Source organism: Manis pentadactyla, chromosome 5, assembly GCF_030020395.1.
Source record: "Manis pentadactyla isolate mManPen7 chromosome 5, mManPen7.hap1, whole genome shotgun sequence".
Classification (NCBI taxonomy): Eukaryota; Metazoa; Chordata; class Mammalia; order Pholidota; family Manidae; genus Manis; species Manis pentadactyla.
The window spans coordinates 177,841,855-177,865,195 of record NC_080023.1 but is presented as its reverse complement, the minus strand read 5'-3'; the positions used below and the strand labels follow the sequence as shown (position 1 = coordinate 177,865,195).

General features: G+C 64.0%; 3 protein-coding genes across 28 annotated transcripts in view; 1 reads left to right on the top strand and 2 right to left on the bottom strand.

The window, feature by feature from the left end:
* Nucleotides 1-12: 12 nt before the first annotated feature.
* On the top strand, nt 13-7,143 carry ARFRP1 (ADP ribosylation factor related protein 1). 3 transcript variants are annotated; one of them, XM_036901661.2, is made up of 8 exons: nt 13-207; nt 391-489; nt 737-824; nt 1,025-1,107; nt 4,270-4,351; nt 4,567-4,637; nt 5,096-5,196; nt 5,264-7,143. In XM_036901661.2, exons 2-8 carry the CDS (start codon nt 397-399, stop codon nt 5,349-5,351), a joined length of 606 nt encoding a protein of 201 aa, XP_036757556.1. In that variant the 5' UTR covers nt 13-207; nt 391-396; the 3' UTR covers nt 5,352-7,143. The 3 variants fall into 3 exon arrangements, with proteins under 3 accessions (XP_036757556.1, XP_036757558.1, XP_036757559.1); XM_036901663.2 differs by having other exon boundaries at nt 68-207; nt 396-489; XM_036901664.2 differs by lacking the exon at nt 391-489 and having other exon boundaries at nt 74-207.
* Nucleotides 7,085-8,910, bottom strand: TNFRSF6B (TNF receptor superfamily member 6b). Of its 3 annotated transcripts, XM_057503192.1 has the most exons (4): nt 8,298-8,910; nt 7,987-8,190; nt 7,561-7,628; nt 7,085-7,457 (listed from the first exon to the last, which is right to left on the bottom strand). In XM_057503192.1, exons 1-4 carry the CDS (start codon nt 8,722-8,724, stop codon nt 7,221-7,223), a joined length of 936 nt encoding a protein of 311 aa, XP_057359175.1. In that variant the 5' UTR covers nt 8,725-8,910; the 3' UTR covers nt 7,085-7,220. The 3 variants fall into 3 exon arrangements, with proteins under 3 accessions (XP_057359175.1, XP_057359174.1, XP_036757585.2); XM_057503191.1 differs by lacking the exon at nt 7,561-7,628 and having other exon boundaries at nt 8,298-8,909; XM_036901690.2 differs by lacking the exon at nt 7,561-7,628 and having other exon boundaries at nt 7,085-7,504; nt 8,298-8,904.
* A 265-nt stretch (nt 8,911-9,175) lies between these two features.
* Nucleotides 9,176-23,341, bottom strand: part of RTEL1 (regulator of telomere elongation helicase 1) — a 29,832-nt gene continuing 15,666 nt past the window's right edge. For 2 of the 22 annotated variants that reach the window (XM_057503171.1, XM_057503187.1), the window contains 24 exons: nt 22,573-22,670; nt 22,061-22,116; nt 18,907-18,981; nt 18,739-18,820; nt 16,794-16,926; nt 16,585-16,698; nt 16,470-16,510; nt 16,215-16,300; nt 15,987-16,064; nt 15,475-15,552; nt 14,914-15,060; nt 14,695-14,810; nt 14,471-14,594; nt 14,236-14,288; nt 13,942-14,136; nt 13,740-13,842; nt 13,198-13,290; nt 11,527-11,728; nt 11,212-11,373; nt 10,758-10,934; nt 10,355-10,588; nt 9,887-10,246; nt 9,710-9,813; nt 9,176-9,620 (listed from right to left, as the gene is read on the bottom strand). In XM_057503171.1, the coding sequence (XP_057359154.1) occupies nt 9,540-9,620; nt 9,710-9,813; nt 9,887-10,246; nt 10,355-10,588; nt 10,758-10,934; nt 11,212-11,373; nt 11,527-11,728; nt 13,198-13,290; nt 13,740-13,842; nt 13,942-14,136; nt 14,236-14,288; nt 14,471-14,594; nt 14,695-14,810; nt 14,914-15,060; nt 15,475-15,552; nt 15,987-16,064; nt 16,215-16,300; nt 16,470-16,510; nt 16,585-16,698; nt 16,794-16,926; nt 18,739-18,820; nt 18,907-18,981; nt 22,061-22,116; nt 22,573-22,670 (2,992 nt within the window). In that variant the 3' untranslated portion in view covers nt 9,176-9,539. Of the gene's footprint in view, nt 9,621-9,709; nt 9,814-9,886; nt 10,247-10,350; nt 10,589-10,757; nt 10,935-11,211; nt 11,374-11,526; nt 11,729-13,197; nt 13,291-13,688; nt 13,843-13,941; nt 14,137-14,235; nt 14,384-14,470; nt 14,595-14,694; nt 14,811-14,913; nt 15,061-15,474; nt 15,553-15,986; nt 16,065-16,214; nt 16,301-16,469; nt 16,511-16,584; nt 16,699-16,793; nt 16,927-18,738; nt 18,821-18,906; nt 18,982-22,060; nt 22,117-22,572; nt 22,671-23,341 lie in introns of those variants that run through there. The other 20 variants (XM_057503183.1, XR_008998056.1, XM_057503186.1 and 17 more) reach the window with 20 other exon arrangements.

Genomic DNA, 23,341 nt, shown 5'->3' with positions numbered 1-23,341 from the left:
CCTGCTCTCTACCGCGCGGTTGCCCCTTAGCGCCTCGGGCACCTGCCGTGCGCCGGCCGCGGGCGCCTTCGGGGCGGGCGGAGGGCACGGGAGCCCCGACGGGCCTGGGCTCGGCTTGGCAGCAGGACAGGACCTGGTCCGCTCCGAAGCAGGGAGCCTTGGATAGGCCAGGAGTGGGAGGAAACCCGGGAGCGGTGTGGAGCGCTGGTAGGCCCCTGGGGGGAGTCGTGGGACGAAGGGGACCGGGCGCCGGGCTGGAGGGGAGTCCGGATGGCACCCCGGCTCCTGGGCTGAGCGGCGCGCAGGCCGGACGGCCCGGCGCGCGTTCCCTGCGGGGAGCGGTGGGAGGCGGGGTGTGGGTCGTCCCGTGACTGGTCTCTCGGTGCCCAGGGCAGGATGTACACGCTGCTGTCAGGCCTGTTCAAGTACATGTTTCAGAAGGACGAGTACTGCATCCTGATCCTGGGCCTGGACAATGCCGGAAAGACGGTTCGTGCTTGTTCCGTGTCAGAAACCCCCCGCCTAAGTCGTCTTGGTTTCACACCTTTAGCTGCGTGTTCATCGCCCAGAGAGAACCCGAAACCCGTTTAAGACCATGGGACAGTCATACCAGCTACTTTGAAAGCAAAACGTTGTTTTGCTTTGCTTTAAAGGAATAGGCCCAGAGAGGGATATTTAGGAAGCGTGGGAGCTACTCCAGGCCTCATCTAATGGCTGCCTCTCCCTCTCTTCTCAGACCTTCTTGGAGCAGTCAAAAACCCGGTTTAACAAGAACTACAAGGGGATGAGTCTATCCAAAATCACTACCACCGTGGGTCTGAACAGTAAGGGGTTCCTTTAGGCTGCGGGTTTTGGGGGCAGACTGCTGAGCATGCTGTGACGCCCGCAGGCCAGCGGGCAGGCGGCCAGAGCCCTGTGTGTGAGCCCTGCTCCAACTCCTGCTGTCTCTGAGGCCCAGGAGCCCCAGAGTGGCATGTCCCTACCCGGACCAAGGCCACAGCCTCCCCGTTTCTTCTCCCTGCAGTCGGCACTGTGGACGTGGGAAAGGCCCGCCTGGTCTTCTGGGACTTGGGGGGGCAGGAAGAGCTGCAGTCTCTGTGGGACAAGGTGAGACAGCTGCTCGCGGCCTGTGTTTGTGACATTTCCTTCCGGGCCTTCCTCTGCCCAGGCCTCACACTCACCCTCCTCCCTTCCCCTCTGCAGCTCTGTCACCCATGTTCCTGAGCTTCCCTAAACCCTGTCCCAGTACCCTGGTTGCTCCCCCAAGTGGGGACACAGCTGTTCTTTTCTGGCTTAGCAATCCTGTGCCGGTCACCACAGGACAAGACACGCAGGACAAGACACGCGATGGCTGGGAGCAGACGTGGGGAAGGCACAGTGCCTGCATCTCCCCTGCTGGGACCCTTTTCCCCAGTTCTACCCTAGGACCTGTTCTCCACGGTGGCTTCCTCCTTGTCAGGAAGCCCACAGCAACTGCCTTCTCTTTTGACAGGTTTGGGCATTTCTGAGATGCCCCTTGTCACGGCTTTCCCCCCACACCCCGAGATGAGTCGGTCTCTAGCTCAGGCTGTGCCAGGCCTCGCGGTCCAGCAGAGAGCAGGACAGACCAGCCCCTTCCCTAGGTACCCGTCCTGGCAGAGCACGGCCCCTTTGCGCAGTCCCACACTGGGGCACAGGCCTGCCTGCCTGGACTCTTGCTGCTCACCTGTGTGTTCAGGTCCTGATTTCTGGCTCCACCCCAACAGTGGCACCCAGTCACCTTTTCCTCGCTTCCCACCCCCCCAAATCTTGTCCTACCCTGACTTCGATCTGAGGGCGGCTTCTACCTAGTGGCCAGCAGGCCACTGATGGGCCTGCCCCAGACCCATGTAGGGAGTAAGACAGAGCATGACGTCCTGTCACAGGCCAGGGTTTCAGGAGCAGACGGGTCGGGGTAACTAGCCCCTGGGGAAGGAGCCAGGAGGAGGTGGGCCTGGGCAGAGGGAGGGCAGCTGGGTGGGCTGGGACCTTCCAGTGGGCATGCTCAGAGGGGACCTGCTCCTCATGGCTGCCCTGTGTCGGCTGACCTGGATGGGCCTCCCTAGGGCCTGGTGGGTCACCTTGATGGGCTGCCCTGGACAGCTGCGGCCGGGTAAGGTAGCTCTTTGTGGGTCAGTGGGTCATGCAGAAGCCAGCAAGGAGCCATTCATGGGCACAGTGCTGCCAGTGGGCAGCAGGGCCGTGGCTGGTGACACTTTCTGCGCTGGCCACAGCCCTCTGTGGTGCACCTGCTATGCCTCTACACTGGGAGTCTGCCTCCTCGGGGGCTGGAAGGGAAGAGGAAAGGGGCAAACACAGACTGGCTCTGCTGGCGGCTGTGGTCCCTCCTGCTGGCGCTGTGGCAGCACAGCCTCATCACGGGGATCTGAGCCCCTGATGGCCAAGTCCTCGGGTGGACCCCTGCGTTCCCCACGTGCGCACCAGCCCCGCTGTGGAGTGTGTACCCACCTCCTGCCGATGTAGTCAGCTACCCCGCCGGGTGGGGGCTCTGCTACCTGCTGGGCGTGAGTCACCCAGCACGCCCAAGAGGCAGCCAGGATTCAGGACGTGGGCTCTCCTGCTGCGGCCCTGGCCATCTTAAGCGAGGTGGGCCCAGAGCTGTGGGGCTGGGCAGCAGAGTAGCAGAGTCCCCCGTGGGTCACCAGGGAGATGGGAAGTAGGACTCCTGCTCCCTCCCCACTTCCAGACACTGTGTCCTTGGGGCTTGGCACCATATCTGGCTGCAGTCATTTCGTCCTGGCGGACGTCTGGTGCTTCCTCACTCCCACACCTCTGTCTGGGACATGTGCTGCTGCCTGGGGTCCATACCCACACCAGCGTTGGGCTATATCTTCCAGCATGAGAGGGATGCTGTGGATCACCTGGCCTTTGGCCATGGGAAGGAACTTCTGGCCTTGGCCCTTCCAGGCCATGCTTGGGCCTCCAGTGTGTGCCTACCCAGAAGCCAAGCTTGGGCTCTTCCCCAGTGTGGCCATGGGTGCCACCGTCAGGGTCTGGGGCATGGTGGGTGCCATAGGTTGGGCAGCCTACTCTGCCCCCCATCCTCCTCACACTCAGCCTCAGGTATGCTGGGCCCTCTGTGCTGGAGAGGGTGAGGGCAGCTTGGGCCCTGTCTGCCGTGGCCAGGTTGCACACCCGAGGGAAGTTCGCTGCCACCCACGAGGGTCCCAGGGACTGCGTGGTGATTCTCTGCTTGCTGCAAACCCCATACCTTCCTGCCCTGGAGACTACTGCGGGGCCTGCCAGCTTTGGGTGTCAGCTGTAAGACGGTCATCCCACTGCCCTCTGGTCACCCAGCACGTCGGTCAGAGCAGCACCCATCAGGGGCAGATGCCAAAGCTTGTCTGGTACTGGGTGCACGCCAGGCCTGTTCCTCCCAGTTGCCTGCCTGGGAGCGTGTGCACCTCCCCAGCACCTTCAGCTCCCTGACCACTGGCTCATCCCGCTACCAGCAGGCCAGCTGTGCCGAACCGGCTCAGAGTTGGTCCGTGGGATGTGAGGGAGTCCCAGGGCCCTGGGCTCTAGTGACAGCAGGAGAGGTGGGCAAGTGGCACTGGTGTGGTTGCCCAGGGGAACCAGGGTGTCCCATCTTCCCCTTCTTGCACCCCACACCCAGTGGGTCCGTCCCCATGTGCTCCTGCTTTGTGCATCTGCCTTTTCCCAGGGGGATGCTGTGTTCCATCATTCATCCCATAACTCCTCACAGTGCTTGCAGTTATGTGTTGGGGTGCCTCCCGAGATGCTGGTGCTATGGGGGGGCCCCCAGCTGACCACCCTCCTGGTCCCAGGCTAGCCTGCAGAGCTCCAAGATCAGTGATGCTTTGACCCTTGACCTGCTGTCCTGCCCAGGTGACAAGAGCTTCGAATGTGATGGTGGTCTTGCTGTGGCTCATCAGTGGCCCCCCCACATGGCCCCACTAGCGCTCTCCCTCCACCCGCAGAGCAGCCCAGGCCCCCAAGTCCATCCTTGCCCTTCAACCGCATCAGGCCAGCAGTCATGGTGGTTCTCAGGAGCAGACAAAATGGGGCTTGGGGCACAGCACTCGGGGAGCGGGCAGGGGAGGTGCCCCTGCCCAAGGTCAGCAAGCCTTTCCTGCAGAGGTCTGGGGGTGCATCTTCACTCTGCTCTCCCTCCCCACTCAGCACCCCAGGAGGTTCTGACATTTTGGGGGCTACCCCTGTGGTGATTGAGTGCCTGTAGCCCAGCACCCTGTTTTGGCCCCTCCCCAGTACTATGCAGAGTGCCATGGTGTCATCTATGTCATCGACTCCACGGATGAGGAGAGACTGTCGGAGTCCAAGTGGGCGTTTGGTGGGTACAGCCTTGCCAGGGCTGGGTGTGGGGGGTGGCCGGTCCAGTCAGCACATGCTGCACATCTGGAGCTGGCCTTGGGGGAGGCTGGGCCCCTACCTGGCCAAGAGAGAGTGTCCACACCTGCAGAGAGGTTGGCTGGGTTGTGGAGACCCCTGCGCGGGTTGGGCGATCATAGGCAAAGGGTGCTCACTGCTACCTCTCTGACCCCGCAGAGAAGATGGTTACCAGTGAGGTGCTGGATGGCGTCCCCATCCTGGTGCTGGCCAACAAGCAGGACGTTGAGGTGAGCCCCCATTGCCAGGGGTATGGGGCGCCTGTTTGAGGGGAACCTGCTACCATCCTCAGACACCACGAGCTGTGTCCACACCGCCAATTCCACCAAGCAGGGCACCGTCTCCACCCTAGGCAGGGAGCCTTATGGGGAGAGACCCAGACAAAAGGCCTGGAAAATAGAGGGGTCCCAAGGTGGGGGTCAGCACTGACCCCAAACCCTCCTCAGGCCAGGGGTGTGTGGGTGGGGGTACCAACCCGGCCAGTCCACACTGGAGGGGGCTTGGCACAGGCGGGCACAGCATGCCTTGGCACCTGCCAGGTGTCCTGAGGCCAGGGCCACTCACTTGCCCATCCCCCACTTCTCTGAGGCCCCTCCTGGGCGAAGCAGCCCCCACTGCCACGCTGGCAGCTCTGGAGACTGCCCTGGGACAGGAACGGGCCCTGCTCCTCACGGCCCTGCCTCCCCAGGCTTGCCTCTCCATCCCTGACATCAAGACCGCGTTCAGCGACTGTACCTCTAAGATTGGCCGGCGCGACTGCCTGACCCAGGCTTGCTCCGCACTCACGGGGTGAGTGGGGTTCACACTGTGGGTTGGAGCCCACATCAGCCCCGCCTCACACTCACCGTCTCCACAGAAAAGGGGTGCGCGAGGGAATCGAGTGGATGGTGAAGTGCGTCGTGCGCAATGTGCACCGGCCACCACGACAGAGGGACATCACGTAGGCGTGGCCCTGCCTGCGGTCACACACAACTCATCCCAAGGCCAGAGGCCCTGCCAGCTCACTACTTCCAGTTGTGGGGGTCGGGTTTTCTGTGCCTGTTTGCTTTGTTTTTTTTCTAAGACAAACTTTTCTGTGTCCAGAAAAGTGTAGGTTCCGGAGGCTTCTGCCAGGGGGAGTCGGGGTGACCGGGCCAGGGGCTGCTCAGGTGCTACCGCAGGACCTCATCTGACCCCCAGTGGGTCCTGTGGGAGCCTGCCTGGCAGTGGTTCTTCAGAGCCATGGCCCTCGGGAGCTCCTGGAGCTGCTCTGTGAAGTGCGCCCACACGGGGCTGGTGGGGCCATGGCTGCCTGCAGCTTGCCTCCTCTGGCCCTGAAGGTGGCTGAGGTGGCTGGGGACTGGTGTTACCTCCAGGGATGCCCAGCCCAAGTCCCTGAAGGCCAGCAGGACCCTGGGATTTGATGCAACCTCAGGACAGGGAAGGGGAGGTCTGCCAAGGAGACTGTTGCCCACTGGCCTGACATTACGTTTTGATGCACAGCAAGGAGGGGAAAGCTGGGAGTCAGCGTCCCCACCTGCCCCCAACCTGGGGCAGCCGCTGTTGCCAGCTTGGGATACCTGTGGGGGTGGGTGACCTGCGGGACAGAGGAAGGCTGGTGGAGCCTGGGTTGGTGTTGCACTGGGGCCGTATTCTCAGCTGCAGGTGAGGGCGGGGAACCCCTCAGGCCTGGGGACCCCCCAGATGAGTCGTGTGCAGTCAGCAGCACTCAGTGGGCCTGGTACTGGGCAGGAGGCCGTCTAGTGGGCATTGGCCAGTGTGGGCAATAAAGGGACAGTCTGAGTGGCTCCTGTCCATCGTTCCTCCAGGGGCCCAAGGCTGGCTTGGAGACTGGCTGCCTGGGCACAGTGACCATGGTGTGAGGGCCCCTCCGGCCGGAGCCAGCGCCTGTCGGCTCTGCCCGCTCGTTTCCTGGTCACAGCCAGAGGCCTGCTGGCTTCGTATCTGAGGTCACAGCCCACCGGACTGCCTGCCCTCCTCGGGCGTTCTGGGAGGAATTCCTGAGAAAGGGATGAGTCAGGACTGGGGGTTCCCAGCTGTAGGTGAGGTGACTCATGACGCATTGTGGGCTGGGAGGTCTCCCCTGTCCCCTGGGCCCCTCATGAGGTCAGATAGGGATCTCCAGTGCCTAGGGGGAGGGCGGCCCGCCCTGGGAGTCCCCAGGCTGCTCTGAGCAGTACCGTCATCTCCACCTGCCCCAGAGGGGAAAAGGCCTGTGTCCGCAGTGTCGGACACACCAAGGCCAGGGCAGGTCTTCCCTGGGAAGTGCCCTGCTGGCCAGGAGCAGGCGGAGCTCCCAGGAGGAGCAGGTCCTCCTGGGGTGCGCAGGCTGGTGGTGCTGGCCAGTCCAAGCTGTGTCCTCTAACGCAGCAAGAGCCCCCAAGTTTTGTGCCACCTCCTGGGCACAGCCCCTGCTGAGCCTCCCCCAGCCAGCCCCAACGCTCCATGCATTCGCTGAGGGTGTAGTTTGAGGCATGGGATGAGCCCCACAGCCGGAAGGGACCACCTGCCACCCACTGCCGTCAGGAACAACCCGCCCCGCTCTTGGGGGACTCCGCCCAGTCCTGAGTGGGAGGCAGCCAGAGGGCTTGGGAAGAACAGGGAGCGCCTGCCCTCGCGTTTCCCCCCCCCCAGAAGTCCCTCCCAAGTTCCAAGCAGACACAACAGCTTCACGTGCCCAGGGTTACAAATTGGCTTTATAAAAAATAAACTTTGTTAGTGCCACAGGGACCCAGATGGAAGTCTCCCGTGGTGTGGATGGCGACACCCATGGAGCATCTGGGTGGGAAAGGGAATAAATAAGGGGACGGCGCTCAGCGCGCTGAGAGGAAGCGGGTGCGCACAGTGCGCTCCAGCCCTGGCAGCCTGGCCTCGCGCAGCGCCTGCAGCAGCCGGGCCACCAGCGCCCCAGCCTGGGCCTCGCGGAGCTCGGAGAGCTGCTGCCAGAGCTTCCTCTGCAGGGCTGCCTGGTCCCCCCTCGGCGGCAGCGTCTGCACGCCCGGACCGGCTAGGGCCTGCTGCAGCCGCAGGAGTCTCTTCGGGGAGAGGTCCTGGAAAGCCACGAAGTCGACCAGCGCGCGCTCGCACTGGTCGGTCCCTGCAGGAGGGCCAGGGGCCCGGTCAGCCTTGGGTGTGGGGGGGTCGTTCACTGACCTGCAGACTGAAGCCCTCCATGCGCCCTGCACCCTCGGCCCCAGGGAGGTTCCAGACCAAGGAGAGACCTTTGCACACAGAAAACAGCTTATGTGGCGGGGGTGGGGGGTCCACTCAGGCCAGCGGGGGTCTGGCGGGCCATTGCTAGGGCGGGATCCAGCACCGAAGGGTCTGTCCCTTCTCTGCCTTGTGCCCTCTGCAAGCTAAACTTACGGGCCTTGGCTTCCCGGTGGGGGAAACGGCATCACCTGCCAGCGCAGGGGCTCTCAGCTGTGTGTTCACTGGAACCACCTGGGGTGGGCGGGGCCGTTTGGTCCCCCTTAGCTTCTGGGGGCCCTTCCCAGAGGCCAGGTAAGTGTCTCAGGCTCCAGGGCTGGACTCAGGTCTGAGGCACTGGCAGGGACCCAGGCCAACCTGATGGCTCACCTGGGCCTCCTGGCTCCTGCGTGCTGCCCAGGAGGCCTGTGCAGCTGGTGCACAGGGCGTCGTGGGAGGAAGAGCCTGGCACGTTGAGCGCCAGGCCCAGGGCCGTGCAGTTGCGGTGGGGCTGGCACTGCTCTGAGGGCGAGCTGCTGGCTGAGAATGTGCCAGGGGGACACGGCTGGCACTGTGTGTTCTGGCGCGGGGTGCCTGAGAATGAGATGGGCAGGAAGGGGTCAGGGCATCGAGGAGCTGGGGCGTCCCCACCGCCACTGGAGCCGTGGTCCCTCGCCCCCAACCCGGGCGCCCCAGCCCACCGGGGGCGGCCACGCCGGCGCCGGGCGGGCAGGGCGCGTGCTCCAGGCAGAAGCCGGCGTGCGCGAAGAAGCCGGGGAGACAGCGGCAGGCGCGGTTGTGCGTGGCGGCGCACGGCCGCGCCTCCTCCTCGCGCTCCCCGCAGATGACGTTGCAGTAACGGCAGCGCTCCAGATAGTTCCAGAACTGCGTGTAGTGGCGCGGCGGGCACGCGCCGCACATGGTGGAACTCTCCCGGCTGCACGGCCGCTGCACGAAGGTGCCCGGGGGGCACTGGCCGCACGCCAGCCACTCCTGCGTCTCTGCGTCCCGCCACGGGTACGTGGGCGCGCTTGCCGCCGCCCCGCTCGCCGCCAGCGCCAGCAGCAGGGCGGGCAGCGCCCACGGTGGGGTCCGGGATGGTGGGCGCGGCCGTGGAGGCGCGCTCATGGCGTTCCCGGAGCAAAGCAGCTGCGGCTTCGGCCTCACACACACGGCGTCGCCTCCCTATATGGACCGGCTCGCCACGCCCCCGGGGGAGGACCGGAGACCTGCAGGGGCCACAGTCGGCCCGGACTTCACGGCCCCGCCTTCCCCCATGGCGCCAGCCGGCCGAGCCAGGCCAGAAGCGCCCTGTGAGGGCCCTCCCCAGCCACGGGCAGCTCACGACCCAGCGCCCAGGCCTGGCAGGGGGGTGCAGGTGGGGACCCGGTCTCTTCTCTGGTGTCACCACAGCAGCCGGGATGGAAGCTGAGCCGTTTGCACAATGCACTCAGGGTACCCACACATTCGACAGGGTGGGGGCTTGGAGGGGACCCTGCACAGACACCCCCAACCCTTCCTTCCTGGCACCCTTAAATCCCACCCACTACCTGGCCCACACTGCACACGCAAGTCCCACTCGTGCCAGCAGCTTTATTAAAGCAGGATCACTGACCACGCACAGCTCCCCAAGGAAGTCCCCGACGGGAGGCAGCAGAGGGTTCTCCCTCCTTCCCAGCAGTGGGGTCCTGGACCCGGCTGTGAAGCCTCTAGGACTCTATCCATAAGCCACCAGCTAGAGAAAGTTCTGGGGAAGCACCTTCTAGCCAACCCACCCCAGACTCAAGGTGGCTTCTCACAGGCCAGCCCAGGGGTGTCCCCAGGCGCTGGACAGACGTCCCCGTCAGATGGGCTCGGCCAAGGGGTTGCCGACGCTGCGCCCGACCAGCCCCCAGGCAACGGTGTCCCAGCTGCACCAGACCTGGGTGCCAAGGCCCTCCTGGTCACTGGGGCTCTGGCCAGAAGACCTGCATGACACTCTGCTTCCTGGCAGCAGCTTGGCAGGCTGGGCATGTCCTAGAGGCCTGTGGAGGCAGAGGTGCTGGACATACCCAGACACTGCAGTCTGCCCCAACACACAGCCCACCCATGCCCATGAGGCCAGGCTGCCCACCTGGAGGCACCGTCGCCAGCAGGCCCGGCAGCGGTGGAAGCTGCAGGAGGGGCACTGGAAAGGGACTGTGTCCTCTGCCCCGCAGCCAGGACACGCCGCATGTGCTGCAAGGGGGCTGCTGTGAGCGCCCAGGGCCAGCACGGCTACCCTGCCCTGCAGCCCCCACCCAGAACCTACCCGACTGGGGCTGTGGCTGCTGCAGGGCAGCCCCGGCCAGCCTCGGACTAAGGAAGGAGGTGATCTTGCGCTGGGTCTTGCCAGGCTGTGAGGAGCCTGGAGACAGAGGAAGGAGTCCAAGGGGCACCGGTGCTTCTCTGGCTACCCACCCCTTCCAGGGCCAACCAAGTGGGGCTCTGGGCGTGACAGGGCAGGCCACCCTACCAGGCCCAGAAGCCCCATGGGAGAGATCTGGAGGCGAGGTGGGACTCCGCTCCCGGGATCCTGGCCCCCCAGGTCCGGGGGCAGCCAGGCCCATCAGGTCCTTGCAGATCTGTCGGAATTGTGGCTTGTGGCATGGACGCACAAACATGCCAAACCCTGTGGGGAGAGCTGTTCAGCCCAGCCTCCAAGTGCACCCCACACAGCACCCCCAGAAAGCACCCTTGGCCCTCCTGCCCACTCAGCCTCGGCCCCATAGCCACTTGCTCTGCAGCAGGGACAGGTCCTCAGGCCTCGCTGTGGTGAGTGCGGCCACCACAGCCATGGCCTTCTCGAAGTCGTCGTCACGTCTGTAGGCAGTCAGTGCTGCGAGCAGCTGGCTGCGGCCTGAGGACCCAAGGGCCCTGCGGACATCAGCCAGATAGGCACTCACGGCAGGCTGGCCCTGCTTCTCTGCTCTGCTGGCTCTGGGCCCCTCCTGGGGACAGTCGCTGGGGTCTCCTGGTGGGAGGTGAACACATTCCAGGCGGGATCGGAAGCCCAAGGACCCAGGAGCTCCTGGAGCATCCCTACACCGCTGGGCCCTTGCTCAGGGGGACAGCCCCAGGGCCTCCTCCCCACCAGCTCTGCGGGCCAGCTCTGGACTGGAGCTTCTGCAGGGACTGTGTACCTGTGGGGTGCGGCCCAGAGGCCAGGTGGGGCTGGCCTTGATTCAGGTGCTCTCCTGGGTCCAGCTGCCTGGCTGCGCCCCGGGACAGGGTTAGCTTGGCATCTGTCTGCCTCCTTCCTGAAGAAACTCGGAGACACGAGGAGCCACCAGTTGGTTCCCAAGCGTCTGGAGTGCTCCCTGGGGGAGAAGGCAGGTTTGTCCAAGGGGAGACTGGGTCTCCACCCTCCTCAGACCACACCCTCTGACATGGCGAGATGCTGGGGAGCAGGACAGGGTGCTGGCCACCCCTTAACAGGGTGGCCGGGGCAATGGGGGGCAGTCTTAAGGACACCTCAGTGGGCAACAAGCCCAGACAGGAGGGGTGACTCTCACGCTGTGAAGTCCCCTTGGATTGAGGGCAGGGGATCTGACCTTCCTGGGCTCCCACGACACCTGCCTTCAGGTGGGTCCCTACCTGGGGTGGGGCCCTGCTCACCACTGGGCTCCAGGGCTGGCTGTGTCCACTGCCTCCTGGGAAGGCTGTGCTCAGGTTGGAAGCCGCAGCCATGGCCTGTCAGCTGCAGGCAGACTTCCTCAAACTGCTGCTTGTGGTGAGGCCGCACAAACTGGTAGAAGCCTGTAGGGAGGAGATGCCTGAGCCTGTCGGTCCTACAAACTGCAGCCACTGTGCCATTGGGTCCCGGGACTGTGGGCCACCCCCCATTTTCTAGGGAACCGGGACAACTGTGCACCCCGTGGCCCACCCTGGGGTCTCTGCAGGCCAGGGCACCTTGGAGCAGTCTGTGCCTCTTGGGGTCCTCAGCAAAGAGGCAGCGGAGGCCAGTCACCAGGGCCGCAAAGTCGTCAGAGCCCTTGTAGCCCTGCAGGGCCTGGGCGAAGGTGTCGAAGTCGGCCTGGCTCAGCGCCTGCTTCACAGCCACCATGAACAGCTTGGCCCTGCCCGCCTGCGCTCCAGTTGCTGGCCCCTCCTGCTGCACACATGGCCAGGCACCCATCAGACAGCCCCCAACCTCCCCTGTGCCCAGGGCAGTGAGCTGCTGTGGGGCCTGCTGCCTGACAGGGTGGCCGCTGGGGAGGACGCCCCAATCCCAGGGCACACCGAGGGCAGCCGGCAGGGGACCCTCACATGGTGGCTTCAGTAAGATGGCTGTGGCCCTGAGAGCAGCAAGGGGGCAGAATGTAGCTCTGCTTTCCAGGCTGGGGGCTTCTGCCTCACCAAGCTCCTCGCGCCCACAGCAGGCACACTGCAGTGGGTACCCTGGCTCTGAAGACAGCTGGCCCACCGCAAGGGGCACTTCTGCCCTGACACTGGACCCATGACAAGGAAGTGTGAAACCAGACAGGAGGGGCCCAGGCTCCCCAGGCCCCATCCAGCAGGGCCTCAGAGGCTCAGCCTCTGGCACCAAGCCCACTTCCTGACGGCATCAGTCCCCCCAGGCGCCGCCCAGGTCTTCCCAGAAGCCAAGGGACATGGACAAAGGCAGTGGCACGCGGGGCTTTCCGGAGGCTTCCTGGCTCAGGCCGTGACTCAGTTGCTCTTAACTGCTCTCATCTGAGACTGGGAAGGTGAAAGCCCCTGATCGGATGTCAGCATCCACACTCCTGCTGAGGGCCCGTCACCGCCCGGGGCGGCCAGGCAGCAGGCCCCATACTCAAGCTGCTAAGGGGCCAGGGCGTGGCTTCCTCCTGGCTGGGAAGGAGCCTATGGGTCTGTGGACCCCACTATACCACCCACAAAGTGCTCTCCCAAAAGAGTAAAAACAAGAAGTCCGAATCTGACCACAAGTTTGCAGGACTCAGAGGAACCACCCCACGCTGGGGAGACTTGCTGGGACCCCATAAACATGAAGGAGTCCGAGACAGCCATGGCACTGCCCCGGTGCCCTGCAGGAACTGTCCTGTTCTGTGCGCTTTATGGCTGTCTGAAATGCCCTCAAAGCATGAATATGTGAGACCTGGGATCCACACAGGCCTAACAAGTGCGAAGACGCTCGTAGCAGCGGGGACGGGACGCAGCTGGGCCCTGGGCGCTGAAGAGCAGTGTGGGGGCTGCCAGGGCAAGCGGGCTTGGCTGCTGAGATGCAGCTAACACGGCGTGAGGCCTGGGCTGAACTGTCTGTGAACGTTCCAGCCAAAATGAAGGCGGGGGCGCGACAGGCCTTGGAGATGTGGGTGCCGAGGCCATGCGCCTCATCAGTGCCTGGGCCTGCATTTCCTCCCCGAGAGGGCAGCAGGGAGCCCTGCACACCCACTGCCCACCCACAGGCCCAGCCGGCTCCCGTGCCTGGCTCTGCTCTCCAGACCACTTCTAGAGCCCATCCCGCCGGCGCTAGGACAGAGGGTGGGCTTGGCTCGCTCTCACCTCACACTCTACTCGTGGGCGGCCCCAGGGACCACCTATCTCCCAAGTCCCCAGGCGCATCTGGGGCAGCTCACGTACCGGGCCGCTGACCAGCCTGATCCTCCTCCTGCTTCTCTGCTCGCCCACCGGCCTCTTCTCACACGGAAGGGACAGAGTGGAGCAGCGTTGTGCCTGAGGGCGACAGCTCTGTCTGGGCCCACCCCCTCAGGGTCCCCGAAGCCCCCCGGGACCTGTGCCTGGGCCCGCAGCGGTGAGAAGGGCCCTCTCCGAGTAACGCCTCCAGCCTCCCTCTGGCTTGTAGGAAGCAAAGCCCAGGAGCAGGTTCAGCACACGCAGTTTGCAGTAACTGAGGGTGACTGCTGGGAAAGGGGCTGCTGCCTGCTGAGGGCAGCTGGGCTCCCTCTAGTACCCAGAGGGCAGGACGGGGAGGGGGCCAGGGGGAGGGGACGAGGGACGAGGAATGTTGCCCCACAGGAAGGAGGATGCAGGGAGCCTGGTCAGGCTGGGAAGTCCCCAGCTGCTGGACAAAGGCCCTGGGGGAGGAGCTGGGTCCTGCCCACAGCTCAGGCTCCTGAAAGGGCCAGCGTTGCAGCAGGAGCTGCACCCCAAGCGGCACTCACCCTGACTGCCCAGAGAGCATGCAGGGGAGCAGCTGAGGCCCAGGAGCCACGCCGAGGCGGCACACAGCATCGCCAGGTTTTGTGCTCAACCCCCCGACCGCCCCTTGACAAAGGGATTCACAGGCATGAGCACAGAGGTGCCGGAGGCTGCCAGGTAGAGCGTGGGGTCTGTGTCCACCCCCAGACTCCCAGCCCCCCGCACCTCCTCATCCGGGGGGAGGGCCTCGTCCCTGGGCCTGTCCGCCAGCTGTTCACTGTGCTCCAGGGCAGCCAGCAACCCCACAGGCCCCCGCTGGGTGTGGACTGGCCCCTGCTCATACTCCACACACAGGCTGCCCTCAGCATCCCCGGTGGCCGGCGGTCCTGAGAGAACAGGTGTGTGGGCAGCGAAGCCTGCCTGGGGGCAGGGTGGGGTGAGCTAGGTCCCCCCAACCGCCACTCAGGCTCGGCTGGGCACAGTGGGCATCAGGCCCAGCGTGCCACCAGCCACACACACCTGTGGGTCCCCTCCTCAGGCTGGGGATGTGCACATCTAGGCTCTTGGCTTTCCTGGTGGAAAGAGGGCTGGGCAACACAGCCACCGTGACAGCTCCTCCTCCCCTGCCCAGACTCGGGGCAGCAGCCACGGGGGCTGGCACTGGCATCTGGATAGTCACAAAGCAGTTGGGGGTCCTGCCAGGCCTCCCCTGAGTAGGCATGCAGGCAGGGCCAACTAAGCGTTCAGGACTCACAGTTTTCTGAGCGACTCGGAAGAACTGGGCCACGTCTCGGACAACGTGGCCAAAGCTGCCGTAGACCTTGACATGGGGGCGCAGCCAGGAGGGCAGCTGGGCTCTGGCATCCACACAGGTGAACCTGGCAGGGCAGCTGTCAGCCGAGTGCCCTGCCCACAACACAGCCCACCTCCCGGGCTCCGAGTCTGAGGATGGGGGCCTGTGTGCGTGGAGGGCCACACCTGTGGTCACAGAGGAAGACAGCCCCGTAGTCATGCCGATGCCGGATCACCCGCCCGATGGCCTGGTTCACAGCCCTGGACGCCTGCTGCCGGTACCAGTCGTGCCCAGAGAGGAACTGTGGGGCAGGAGGCGGACGCCTGGTCATGGGGGCTCAAGCCCTTGCTGCCTGCCCAGAGCACGTCACCTGCCACCACCCCCCGACACCCTAAGCATCTCACCTGGCCCCTGGCCCCGCTGCAGCCCTTCAGCTCATCTAGGAACTGCATCTTGAGGAGCACCCGGGGGTCCATGCGTGGTGGGTATGGAAGGCCTGTGACGATCACACCACGGCCATTCCTGTCTGCGAAGTCCAGCCCCTCACTGGCCTGAGAGACGGTGGGCATTCTTTTCCCGAGCCCGCCTCCACACCAGTCCAGGACTTTCCCCCAAGGGTCTGCCATGCTCAGACCCTCAGAGCCACATGCTCCCAGGTATGGACAAGGCGGGAGAAGCCTCTAACAGCGGGCCAGCCCTGCCTGGGGTCCATGGCCCCAGTATCCCACAGCTGAGGCCCACATTTTCAAAGCCACCTCTGTCCTTCCCACCGGGTTCTTCGAGGGACCCAGTGCTCATCCCAGGGCCAGTCCCAGCCAGGCCGGGAGGGCTGAGCCCTCCTAACTCGTTTGTTGGATGTCAGGCCCCAGCAAGGCAACGAGCTTGTCCCACCCACAGTGCAGCCCCGGGTCGTGAGCCGTGAGCTCCCACGGGCACAGGCACCAGGTGGGGAACAGACGCCTCACCTTCCCCCGGCACACAGCCAGGAAGGTGGCCCCGGTGGACCCAGGCGAGGAGACTCTCGTGTAGTAGGCATCCATTACCTGTTAGGAGAGGCTGGTCATCCCTGGCCCCTGGACCCTCTGTGAGCCAGACCCCATCCTCCCTGGTCTCATCCTCTGAAAGGAAGGATCATCCCAGGCAGGAGGGGGTTACAGGGGAAGCAGGGTTCTGGAAGCTTCTTCGTGGCATGGGTTCTCAGGCTGGCCTGGACCCAACACCCAGGGCCTGCTCGGTGTTTCCCAGAAGCCCAGGCACCCCATTGCCCAGGGCCAGGAGGCAGGGGAGCCGTGCTTCACTGCCACCCTTCAGACACAAATCTGCTGCCGCCATCCCTGTGCCCAGACTCCTTGAAGGGCGACGTGCTGGACCCAGGCAGGACCTCAGCCAGGTAGCCTGGAGCTGGCTGAGCTCCTGGTCAGGGTGGCAGGAAGCCTGGGCAGCCACGAGGGGCAGCAGGGCCCTGGGGAGCTCAGACCTCCGAGAAGCCGCCTTTGCCCCTTGGCTCCACAAACAGAGGCTTCAGAGCTTCCAGCTTCCTGGCAAAGTCGTGGGCCTGTGGGAGGGGGTGGGGATGGGCACCCGTCAGGCCTGGCCTGCCAAGGACTGCACTTCACCTTCTCAAAGGCACATGCTGGGGCCCTACCAGACCCCTGGCCATTTGGGGCTCCCCTTCCACCCCCAGGAGGCACAGAGGGGGACATACCCGCCAGAACTCCAGGCTTTTCTCCATGACGGGGTAGGACGGGAAGAAGACCAGGAGCCCGTGGGGGACCACGCGGGCGATGTTGCCTATAAGTGCCAAGGCTGTGGTCAGCGGGACGGGGGTCTGCAGAGGCCCCTGCACGCCCCAGGGAGAGCAAGGCTGCGGAGAGGTGAGACGGGCCCCCAACACCACAGAATTGGGTGGGGGCTCGGGACAGGGCAGCCTGGGGCCAAGGGCTCCCAGGCACTCACTCACCTAGCGCCTTCCCCAGGGAGGACAAGCATGTGTCGGAGAACCTGCAGACAGGAAGCCGCTGCCACCAGAGCCCAGTGCTCCACCTGCCCACCTCCCTGCCCGTCGGGCCCCCTACCGTTTGTCAAAGGCAGAGCTGAGCTGGGCTCCGTCTGGACCTTTGGGGACGATGCCCACCCAGATCTGGTGCTTGTTGATGACATGTGGGTTCTCTAGGCAGACTTGGAAAGGGCTGAGGGACCGAAGGGGGTTGGGGCCCATAAGGTCCTGAGCCCCTGGGGCCGACAGCCGGAGGTGGGGTGGCCTCAGGGCCCCAAGGGCACTTACATTTGCATCTCCAGGGCAAAGGAGGTCACAGGGGCCAGCGTGCCGCTGGTGAGGATGAGGCAGCGGACGCCCTGACGGGCCAGCTCACGCATGCTGAGGCCGGGACTGAAGCACCAGTAACTCAGCACCTTCCCTGGGGGAGACAGTTGTGGGCCTGGGCCAGGGAGGCACCCCGAGGGGGAGGAGGCCTCAGGGCACCACCTCCCTACTGCCATCTGCAGTGTCACAGGCAGCCACTGGGCCCTGCTCCCTGCATGCCTGTTGATGGGGGCCCTGCCTGAGCTCTGCGCTGACCTGGGAGCTGGCCCTCCCTGGGGGTTCCGGGAGCAGGAAGCGGCCTCACAGCAGCCCCAGGGACAGAGGCTGGGATCACCTCCATTCAGATGAGCCAGCCCCAGCCTGTTTCTAAAGAGACCGCCATGTGGCTCAGGGCGCAGAGAGCAGGAAGCTGAGCCCAGCCTGCGGACATTCCTGGCGGAAGTGCGAGAGGGCGCCAAGCCCCCGGTGGCGGAGGCAGGAAGTGCAGGACAAGGTCGCAGGCATGGGGGGAGCAGAGCAGCGCCCCCAGGGCAGGCAGCACGCCCGCCCACCTCCCCTGCTCCGCAGGCACAAGCACGATGACTTAGAATAGGGCTCTGAAGTCAAGGTCAGGATGAGGGACGTGTCCAGAAAAGAATAAACCACTTTCCGGGGCCAGAGAACCCTCTTCCACCTTCAGAAAGGCCCTGCTTTAGGGAGGAATGCGGGGACTTGGGAGCCCCGGCCAGGGTGTTCTCACCTCTGTCCAGGGCCTTGGCCCCCACCATGACCCTTGCTCACACATAACTGGAGCTTCTCAGTAAAGCCAGAGATGACCTAATTTCCTACAAATGCCCAACCAGGGAGTGGCTATTTCTGAGAACTCACATGCTCTCAGAGGTACAGGATTCAGGAGTTACCATGCCTCACTTACCCTGGGACCTGTGCACCCTGCCAGAGGTCACGCTTGGCCCCGTGTGGAGAGGAGGCAGATGTGCAGGGAGGTATCGGGCACTGGCCCAAGGCAGAGACAGGCTCCTGTCACCACACAAATGCCGTGGGAGGGTGCACCGGTCTCCCAGCTCACAGAACCCACTTCCTGCTTGGAGGCTGAGTGACCTGCTAAGGCCACATGGCAGGCCTCTCACCAGCGCAGGCCTTGCCCAGGCTCCCAGCCCTTCTTTCTTTGCTCAGCTCCATGGATGGCAGACAGCAGCCCATGAAGGCATGTGGCTCAAGGGACTGCCAGCTGCAGGCTGGGCCTGGAGCTCAGGTGGGCAGGGGTGGGTCACCAGCCGCCCTGAGTAGCAGCCAGAGAATGTACCTGACTGCAGGACCCGCTGCCCCGGACACGCTGGGCCGCACCCCCCATCCAAGAGGCTGAAGCACAGGGGTGCTAAGCTTCACCTGGGGTGGGCTGGGATACCTGCCAAGGCTGAGCACCGTGGGGACACACGCCTTGGCCAGCATGGGCTAGCCCCACACCAAGGGCTGCAGCGTGCCTGGCACAGACCGCCATCCCCGAACGGCCCAGCTCCAAGACATGCAGAGCGAATGAGGCAAGGACATGGCACGAGGCCTGAGTTCAGAGCGGCTCTCAGGGCAGCTGGGCGGGCACCAGAGGGACCTGAGCGACCCTCGGCCAGCACCCAGCATCTGCCCCCCACTGGACGGTGTGGGCCTTGTGCTGGCAGGGTCTCTGTAAGCCCTTGGGGCTCTGTGGCCAGCCCCTACTGGAAATGTCCCCAGTGGGGCCGAGGTCTTTCCAGCTGACACTTTGACTTCAGAGGGCAAGTGGTGAGGTTTCCTATAGATGGCTGGACTCACAGGAGCTGGCCAGAACCACCAGGTGGCTGAGAGGACCACAGCCAGACAGGGCACCACATGAGGTTGAGCAGGGGGCACGTCCCCGCCCTGGGCGCTGTACCTTGTTTTCTGGCTGCTGGGGTGCTCCAGGTGTCCGACTGCTGAGCTGTCTTCCGGTGACCAGCATCAGGGTGGATATGTACCTGGAGGGTGGAATGGACAGGTGGCTCCTACCTTATAGGACCGAGACCCCCACCCAGGAACCCCCAATCCTGGAGGTGGTCCCCACCTTGTAGGACTGAGAAACCCCAGTTCCCACCATGGCACCAGGGCCTCCCTCGGCAGGGTCCACACTGAACACAATCTGGAAGCAAATACAAGGGATGAAGTCAGCAGGACACACCAGAGGCCACCACTCCTGCCAGTCGCCCTCTACACAGGACAGACAGGCCTCAGGGCGTTGTCATTGCCAGCCCCTACCTCAGGCTGACAGCATCCCCAGCACCGGGCCCAGGCCAAGGGGCAGGAGCTCACACCTCCCCGCCCCTCCCTGCGGGTTGTCTGCTGCTCTCACAGGGCCTGGGGCCCAGGTGACCCTGCCCTCTCTCCTCCCCCTGGGCCGGGTCAGAGAGCCAGGGGAAAGGACCTGCGTTCACTCCCAAAGCAAAGGGATGAGTTGTTCCCTAAGCAAACAGGATTGCACTCTTGCCCAACACAATAAGCCACGGAAGAGTGACAGGAGGGACAGATGCTGGGGAAGGAGGCACAGAACACTGCATGTCACAAACGCCGTGTCTACTTAGGACACTCGAGGAAACCAAGCGACAAACTGCTTCACCCAAAAGTCAGCTTCACACGAGACCAGCAGAGGGACGTCGGCGGGCTCCTGGTAATGAGCACGGCGGGCCCTCACCGCAAGGTGCGCAGCACCCCTCTGGGGCGCGAACTGTGATACGCCCCTGGGAACAGAGGCCTCGCCACCTTGTGACAGGCCTGCAAGCTGCACTCAACCTCGTGGGGTTGCTGGCTTTCCCCAAATAACCTAAAAGTCCTGTGTGTTCCAGTCAAAACTATAACCACAAGTGAACAGGCTGACTGGAAATCCACCTGGTGGAGAGCATGCCAGGGTGAGCTTAAAAGGTCAAGAGGAGGACCTTGTACTGCCTGACACCAAACACCCACATCTAGAGCAACAAGACAACGCCGTGAACAAAGGCGGAACAGGTGCACACACGCGGTCAGGGAGGTTGGGAGCGTGGGCAGCACGCACAGGCAGTTAATGTGCTAGGAAAGATGGCCAGGAACAGGCGACAGACACCGGGCTGCAAGGGCGAGAGAGCAAAGCGGAGAGGGGGGCTGGCACACATGCACGTTGCCCGCGGGTGTGTGGGCACACAGTGCTGCTGGGAGCACGGCCCAAGGGCAGCCGTCCTTGACACATGAGCACCCAGGCAGAGCAGCTTCAAAAGTCAGCTTCACTGCTCAGAAGCCAAATGTCTGGCCTTGCATTTTACCCAAGTGTCTGCCTGTAGGGACAGGAAGAACACACCACTTCTCTAAGGAGCCAGAGGAGCCGTGAGCAGGTGAGAGCCACGGTGGGCAGTGGCTTTCTTTGCAGACTGGACCTCAGCCCTCAGGCCCCAAGGGACAGGAAGGGTTTTAGACAACTGCCAGCATCCTCACTGGCCACTCCTGTCGCTGCCGTGTGCCTCTCAGATCCCCTCCCCTCTCCACACTGTGCCTCCAGGGCCATGGGACCGCTCCCACCGTGGGCCGGCTGCTGATCCTGCCCGATGCCTTCGGCGGGGCTGGTAAGCATGGCATCTGTGCCCCTGTAGCTTCCCACTGGGACCAGTTCAGAGGGTGAGCGGGTCTCAGGCCATCTCAGGGGCATCTCTGGCCTGAGCCTTGGGGCTCCTCTCTACACCGCCTGCTCTCCCACCCTCCTGCCTCATTCCCCCTTGAGACCGGGTCTGTCTCACACAAAGCGCAAGGGGATTGGAGTGTGAAGAGGCGTGGGGTCTCCAGCCCAGCTGGGCCTCGCAGGGTAGCGCTAATACAGGCCGCCCATGTGACCCCACCTCCTGGCCGAGGCCCCGGCTTGCTGACCCCGTCTAGACCCTCCCAGCACACCTGCACCCCCACAGGAGTTGTGTGCTGCAGCTGCTCAGGAGCCAGCATGAGACACGCAGCCCCGGCAGGAAGTGATGAAGCCACACTTCCTCCAGTGGACGGGCCTCACCAGGGTGCGCACCGGCTCGCAGGCGGCCGGGCAGGTGGAGACAGAGGCACAGCCAGGGGCTACTCAGAGCAGCCGCCGGGGGAAATCCCAACCCCCAGGGTGAGCGGTGTTCAGGTTCCAGAGGGTCTAGAGGGGGAAAGCTGTCCCCTAAATGGGCATTCAGGGAGGGCAGGAGCTGTGCAGGCCTGGGGCTCAGCCAGGCGCCTGGACGGGAAGGGCCGCAGGGTGGACCGGCAGAGCCTACTTCCCAGGAGCAGGGACTTCAAGACAGACAGGGCAGTGTGGATAGGTGGCCAGAGATGTAGACAGAGGGGTCGGGGCTGCCCAGAGACCCAGCAGTCAGGCTGGGCTGTGGCCTCAGGCAGCAAAGGCCTGGGACGTCCCCACTTCCTGTAACCCCCACCCATCTCCTCGAGCAGAGGCTCGACCACTTGAGCTGAGAAATGGCTCGGCTGGACCAAAGGACAGCACGCTGGGGGTCAGGCAGCAGTCGTGTCCAGCAACCCTGAGGCATGTGACATCCCCACTGGTGGCCTGGCCAGGGAAAGATGGGGTCTGCATACAGTAGAAGGGCTCAGGGACCCCGGGTGGCTGTCCCCACCCCAAAATGCATCCCAGAGCCCAGAGTGAGGCTGATCTGGCCCAGAGGATGTGGGGACCATGCCCACTGACTCCCAACAGCCCCAGGGACCCCGCCTGGGCTCACGGGCATCATCTGAACAAACCCTGCTCATCTGAGCTTTCTCTGGGTATGGCAGACCTGGCAGGCAGACTTGGGGCTAGGGGCACAGTCCATGCCCTTCCACCCCCCTCACCTCCATAATGGGCTCTCACTCTGACTTTCCTCTAAGATGTTTGAGGAAAAAACTTGAGAAAACGTGAGAGCCGCTGGCTGGGCAAGAGCCAGCAGGCCTGTCTGAAAACCGGGGGCACCACTCTAGGCCCTCACCCCCACAGCCCTCACTCCCCACCTAGCCCTGGCTCTTGAGTGGACATAACTGGCTAGGAGTGGCCGAGCATGGCCACTCCCCAAGGCCTGCGCTGTGCATCCAGGTTGAGAGGGGCCAGGCCTTGGGGTGCTCATTTGAGACGTGGGCAGGCGCCTTATCCTGCCCCATATCTAGAATCAGTGCAAGCCCAGAAGCGCCCAGACAAATCAGGAAAGGGGACACCTGCACCCTCATTGCAAGCCCGTCCCTACCTGGATGATATCCGCAAGCTTCTGCAGTCCCGCTGTGTTGTTGAACAGCCCTGTACCTGTGGAAGGAGAGGGTGCTAAGCACCCCAACACCACCAGGGAAGGCCAGGCCCTCTGGCCTCAGGAGCCACCAAACTCTACCTCAGCCCTTGGGGCAGTGGCATGAAAGAGGCCACCCCAAAGCCCAGCAAAGCCTCTGGAAAATGGCTCCACAGAAGCCCCCTGAGCAGGAACAGGACATGGTGCGGCTTGGGGGGCAGCTGGTGAGACCCACAGCTCACTGACCTACCAGGCCCCTTGCCGATCTTCCTTGAACAGGGCCTACTAGGAAACAGCAAAGCTGGCCTGGGCGCTACAGGACACACCAGTCCAACGGCACCGATCTGTCAGCGTCCCCGGGTCAGGAAGGGCACTGCGGGGGCCAGCTCCTGCCCAGGGGTGTGGCAGGTGGCAGCCTGAGTTGAGGGCAGTAGGGTTAAGGCAGCCACAGGGCACAGCACACGCTGGGGACTCACGTCCTGCCAGGTGCTGGATGATCTGGTCCAGGGAGTCCAGGATGCAGCCCTTGGTCTGACACGTTATCTGGGCTTCGGCGAACAGCTCAAAGATGTAGCTGCCAAGGAGAGAGGAGGCTCAGCCCGGCAGAGGCCCAGCAGACAGGACGCCATGGCCAGCAGCTTTACGTGTGTCCTTCGCTCAGCAGCAACAAGCTCTGAGCACTGAGGGGAGGCCAAACCTGGGGGTGGGAAGCCTCTGCCCTCAGGAGCCCAGGAGGAGAGCAGCCCCCTGGAGACGTGAGTCTGAGGAAGAGGCAGAGTGTTGGGGCTCAGGCCTCAGATGGGGGCCAGGGCCCCAAAGAGCAGCTCTGGAAAGACAGGAGGTGTGGGGTGGGCAGGCTGAGGAGCTTGGGTCACATGGCAGGCAACTGGGGGCCCGTGCAAGGGGCCTGAGCAGACGGGTTCAGGGAAAAGGCAGGCAGCCCAGGGCTCTAGAACATTCCAAACATTCTGCACCTCAATAATCCTGGGCGTGGACCCCAGCACAGCCGTCAGCTGTACACTGAGGGAGCTATAAGCAACCCCCGAGTGTGGTCCCTCCTACAACTCTGGGAAACGAGCCTGCTGCTGTGGGCAGCTGGGAAGACTGTGGGCCTGTGGCTGCCCAGAACACTGTGAGCCCACTGGAGGCCTGAAGCACCGGCTGGCAGGACTGTCCTAACAGAAGGCAGGCACGGAAGCAGGTGTCTCTTTCTAAACAGCAACTGTGCAGCAGTCAAAGGGCTGG

Coding starts and splice junctions, on each gene's coding strand:
- TNFRSF6B (XM_057503191.1), bottom strand. CDS start 8,724: ATGAGCGCGCCTCCACGGCCGCGCCCACCATCCCGGACCCCACCGTGG. Junction 8,191..8,297: donor CGCCGGCGTGGCCGCCCCCG/GTGGGCTGGGGC, acceptor TCTCATTCTCAG/GCACCCCGCGCCAGAACACA. Junction 7,458..7,986: donor GCAGGAGCCAGGAGGCCCAG/GTGAGCCATCAG, acceptor GTGGCTTTCCAG/GACCTCTCCCCGAAGAGACT.
- ARFRP1 (XM_036901661.2), top strand. CDS start 397: ATGTACACGCTGCTGTCAGGCCTGTTCAAGTACATGTTTCAGAAGGAC. Junction 4,352..4,566: donor GGAGTCCAAGTGGGCGTTTG/GTGGGTACAGCC, acceptor CTGACCCCGCAG/AGAAGATGGTTACCAGTGAG. Junction 5,197..5,263: donor GCTTGCTCCGCACTCACGGG/GTGAGTGGGGTT, acceptor CCGTCTCCACAG/AAAAGGGGTGCGCGAGGGAA.